We start from the raw sequence: 5272 nt of genomic DNA, 5'->3' as shown, positions 1-5272 counted from the left end.
CTTTTTTATAAATAAAAAATAATAAGTATATTTTTAGTTTGGTGTTTAAATTAAATATAAATTTAAAATCTTGATATTTTCCAAACACAGGAAAGTAAAGTTACTAGGAATCATATTCCCGGGATTCATTTTCCCAGGAATCATTTTCCTTGCTAACTTTACTTTCCCGTCAACCAAACATCGAGAAATGAATACAAATGCCTCTCTTGGAGGAGCTCGAGAAGTGATATTGTAAAAATGAATACAGCGTGATATTGTGTGATATTGAGTGATTATGAAAGTGATTATGAAACAAATTATCAATATTGAGTGATATTGTAAAAATGAATACAAATGCCTCTCTTGGAGGAGCTCGAGAAGAGCATTTGGAGAAGGTTTATTTTGTGTTGAGCTCGAAGTATGAAAGTTTGATTTTGTTGTCAATAATATTGGAATGTGTTCCATTTTGACAGCAGGAGTTTGTTGCTTATTCTATGAATTACAGTCTGCAAACTCTCGAGGAATTTGGAAGCTAGAAGTGGAGAGTGATAGCCTTATTGGAGTCGCTATGATTCTAGGACGTTTTGACATCTCTGTTAATTGATGCTCCATAGTGCAAAAGGTATGTGACCTACTCCATAATTTCAAGTCAATTGTGGTTTGTCATGTGTACTGAACATAACTTAGCAACTGATTTTTTGTCACATTATACAAATAGCTTTCCTAGATGAGTTCATGCTTTAGAAAATCCACTGGTGGATATTAGCAATTTTGCAATTGGTTGCTTCATAATATATCAGATGTTTCTTATATTCGTTAGTTTCTCTTTTTGACTCTGCCCGTAATTTATACCAAATAAAACAACTCCATTAATTATGAGTTAAAGAGATCTTTGGATTAATTAGTTATAATAACTTATAAGCCAAAAAATCGCGTCATTAGCAATCAAAGCTATCATATCCAAACATTTAATTAGTCCACCTTTATATAATTAGTGCATCTGCTGATGAATTCATTTGAATATTAATTAGATATTGTTTTCTATATTGCTAATGTCGCAGTTGACTTTCAAGTTTTAATTCATCAACTGCATTTTTATTATTTTTTGTGATAGATAATATATACATTGCATATTAATTTCCAATTAATATAATTAACTCATCAAACAGTTGTCATAATTATGAATTTGTGCTTCTGGTGCTTGGCATTTCCTCAGTTTAACATGAACAGTTTGCTGCATTAAACTGAATTGCCTTAAAATAAAATTGAAACTTCTCTGAAATGAAATTGACTATTCTTTTATGGAGTACTATAATAACATTTTTATGGAGTACTTTTTTCTTGTAAGTATGCATGTATGCTATATAGTAGTATAAAATTTTGTTGTTCATGTAGAAAATGGTGCAACACGAGTGAAGAAATTAGATTAATATAACTCAAGTTTTATTTGTAGTTTCTTATATGGATCATAATAATCTTAATTTCTCATAATCTTCATATATAATTACACATACCATACCATCCATATTTTATTATGCATTTCATTTTCTTTTGTAGCTTTTCTTGAAATATTCCAACCTAACTCCACAAGATTGACTTCGACAAGTTTCCACATGCAAGTGGGCTTTAAATAAACATGTTTTTGGGGTCACAAGAGCAAAATTATAGTTAACACAATTAAATACATACAAAACCAATTTGAGCATGCTATTTTGATCATGGTAAATTGACTCTTTCCAGCCATGAAATTCACTTGCCAGGCTGTCTTCAAGTTTCTACACGACCATTTCTATCAATGGATCAAATTTATATTCACAAATTCACATCCAACGACTAACTATTAAAGAAAATATAACTCGATAAAGTTCAATTTTCTAGAACAATTTGACATCAAATATGGATTTCATATTATTGACTGCAAACGTAAATTATATATACTCATAGTTGGTGAAACCGTATGAGCCAATGAAATTACTTCTGCAGTGACTTGATCAACCCAACACTTCAAGAAAATGATCTTCCATTATTTAAATTTACACTTATAAAGTTCAATAGTTTTATTACATGATTAGTTGCATAATAATTTACCAAGTATAAATGAAAAATAGCGATCTCAATTATAGTACTATTTGGCAATACATTTACATCATAACCATATAAATATTAGTACTACCTCAGTCTTTTAAAAATACTAACAACTATTTCCATTTTAGTATGTCCCTTAAAATTATTTACACTTTTTATAATTAACAAACTAAAACACTAAGCAATTAGTATATTTAACATTTTTATATTCAGGTTTTACTTATTGTACTTATATATTTAATGTAGAAATAATAAAAATTAAAAGTTACTACATAGTAAACATATGAGTAAGCTTCTAATTAATCATAACATAAAAATACAACGACAAGTTTTTTCTTTGTCGATGAATGCAAGAAATTAGGATATGTTTATATAGTAGTAGTATATAATAATGGGGAGAAACCAAACTTCATTGCTTGATTATGGCAACATTAAAATTCTCAACCAACATATTATTCTAGGTGAAGGCAGGAAGCCTGTACTTATCATTTATCATACATGTAATTGTAAATTTCATAAAATTAGCTACTTGGATTTTTTTACCCAAAGACATTTTTAAGGTTCGACTACTATACTGTGTTTTATCTTATTCATATATATTTCATGTTACTATTAAAGTATATAATGAATTACTATATTTCAAACCACATTTTTGTATTTGAGATCATCTCTCGTTTTTTTGTAATCCTACGCGGCCGTTTCTTACTTCGAATTTCATTTTTGTGTGATTTAGCTTAAATTTTTTAATTATCAATCAGGATTTTGGTTACCCAACTAGGTTGTTTTATGGAGTACTATTAGTTCAATTTCAAAAAAAATAAATTTGATAGTGTAACACGTGAGACATAATGTAGGTGTTGAAACATATATAGTAATAAGATTCCTGCATATACATTTGTGGCCTCTTTGGCATCTTGTGAGAGACCATTGTTAGAACAAGTCTTTCAAAAATTGTTTCGTTTCGATTTTAATGTAATTAAAAATCTCCAAAATCACAAATCAATTTTACTAATTAAGAATTAATTGATAGAGCCACCGAAACTAAACACCGTGTTTCTGGTGAAATCATAACACAATCTTCATCCGTTTTTTTGCCTTTTCAATATTGCTAACACCCTTTATTAATTAAATAATCTACGTAAGAACTTCCAAAACAACTATCCCTTCTTTCTCATCACCTTCTGATGAAGTCAAGCACATATTATTTTAATCCACTAGCTACATATTCCCATTATTTTTTTCAAAATTAGTAGTACAAAACATTCAATTAGCCAAAATCACCAACAACTGATGATTTTAAAAATAGTTAAACCACAATTTCCATCACAAACACACACTACAAATTTTATACTACTACGAAACTAAGATATGTTGATCCATTTGCAAACATAATTTAATCATCTAATCTCGAACAACACACTACTATATAAACCCCTCCCAATCTCAACTCTCCAAAATCATCACAAAATGAAAATCCCATCACCATTACTACTAATCACCCTCACACTAATCCTCTCCATCACTAATCCATCTCACCAACAAAAACCCTACTTCCCAAACCCTAGACTCTCCAATGCCTTGATAGCCCTCCAAGCTTGGAAGCACACCATCACCGATGACCCCAAAAACATCACCGCCACGTGGCACGGCCACGACGTCTGCTCCTACACCGGCGTCTACTGCGCCCCCGCCCCCGACGACCCCCACACCACCACCGTGGCCGGCATCGACCTCAACCACGCCCGACTCTCCGGCACGCTCCCCGAGGAGCTCGGCCTACTAACCGACCTCGCGGTCTTCCACCTCAACTCCAACCGCTTCAAGGGCACCCTCCCCGCCTCCTTCCGCCACCTCCGCCTCCTCTACGAGCTCGACGTCAGCAACAACTTACTTTCCGGCGACTTTCCGGCGGTCGTCCTCTGCCTCCCGGAGCTCAAATTCCTCGACCTCCGGTACAACAAATTCTCCGGCGACGTCCCCGACGAGCTATTCGACCTGAAACTCGACGCGCTCTTCATAAACAACAACCGCTTCAAGCTCAACCTGCCGAAAAACCTCGGGAACTCGACGGTTTCCGTGTTGGTCATCGCGAACAACGACATCCGGGGGTGCCTGCCCGCGGGGATCGGGAAGATGGCGGCGACGCTGAACGAGATAATCCTGATGAACGCCGGCCTCCGCGGCTGCTTGCCGGAGGAGATCGGGGAGCTGACGAAGCTGACGGTTTTCGACGTGAGCGAGAACGACCTCGTCGGGAGCCTGCCGGAGTCGATGGGGAAGATGAAGAGCCTCGAGCAGCTCAACGTCGCCGGAAACAGGCTCTCCGGCCAGATTCCGGCGAGCATCTGCACGCTGCCGCGCCTCGAGAACTTCACTTACTCCGATAACTACTTCTGCGGCGAGGATCACTCTTGCTTGAAGCTCAAGGATAAAGATGACACCAAAAATTGCATTCCTTATCGACCTAAGCAACGCTCTTCACAAGAATGTCATGATTTCTATTCACACCCCGTCGATTGCGGCTCCTTTGGCTGCTCACGGCGAAGTCCTCCGCCACCTCCTCCTCCGCCGCCGCCACCGCCGCCACACCACTACTAATCTACTATCTATGATCACTTTTTTTTTTACTGTTTTTTACTTTTTTATGAATAATTTGACAAGAAAAGAAGAAACAATAACGTGATTATTGGAATGTTAAATTGTTAATCATTTGTGACATGTAAGATATGATTGATTTGGACCATTTGGTTTAATTGTGATACTACCAATTTTGTGTTGGTGAGTGATGTTTGCAAGATTACTGGCTTCTGTTTTGTTCCATTTCTTTATTAGTGGTTGTTGTGCAGACTATCTACATGATTAAAAATAATTTAAGAAATCAAAGATTTTCCCTCCAGCAGCCAATTATGAATTACTTGTAATGAATCAGTCAAGTAGCTAATTTGAATTGTTTTTGTTGCCTTTTACTATTTGAAGGCTAAAATATAATAAGGTCAACTTCAAGAAAATGACAAGAGAGCTATTGGTGGTCATTAATTAAACACTAGTTTCACAAATTATCCATTTGATAGCATGTTAATATTAAGTTAGGATGAAACACTTTTGCAAATATACTTTAAATTTAAGTATAGCTTAATTATTGTTAATTTAATCCAAGGCCATTAAGTTAGAGGCCAAAACAAAGCACAAAAATGAAACACTAGACATA

At 35.2% G+C, this 5272-nt stretch overlaps 1 protein-coding gene across 1 annotated transcript; it reads left to right on the top strand.

Annotated features, from left to right (window-relative positions):
* The first annotated feature begins 3529 nt into the window (after positions 1 to 3529).
* Positions 3530 to 4859, top strand: LOC125198060 (leucine-rich repeat extensin-like protein 6). Its single transcript, XM_048096517.1, has one exon. It carries the CDS (start codon positions 3532 to 3534, stop codon positions 4660 to 4662), a length of 1131 nt encoding a protein of 376 aa, XP_047952474.1. The 5' UTR covers positions 3530 to 3531; the 3' UTR covers positions 4663 to 4859.
* Positions 4860 to 5272: the final 413 nt, after the last annotated feature.

Source organism: Salvia hispanica, unplaced genomic scaffold, assembly GCF_023119035.1.
Source record: "Salvia hispanica cultivar TCC Black 2014 unplaced genomic scaffold, UniMelb_Shisp_WGS_1.0 HiC_scaffold_1186, whole genome shotgun sequence".
Taxonomy (NCBI): Eukaryota; Viridiplantae; Streptophyta; class Magnoliopsida; order Lamiales; family Lamiaceae; genus Salvia; species Salvia hispanica.
This window is presented reverse-complemented; position numbering and strand designations above follow the sequence as displayed.

Coding starts and splice junctions, on each gene's coding strand:
- LOC125198060 (XM_048096517.1), top strand. CDS start 3,532: ATGAAAATCCCATCACCATTACTACTAATCACCCTCACACTAATCCTC.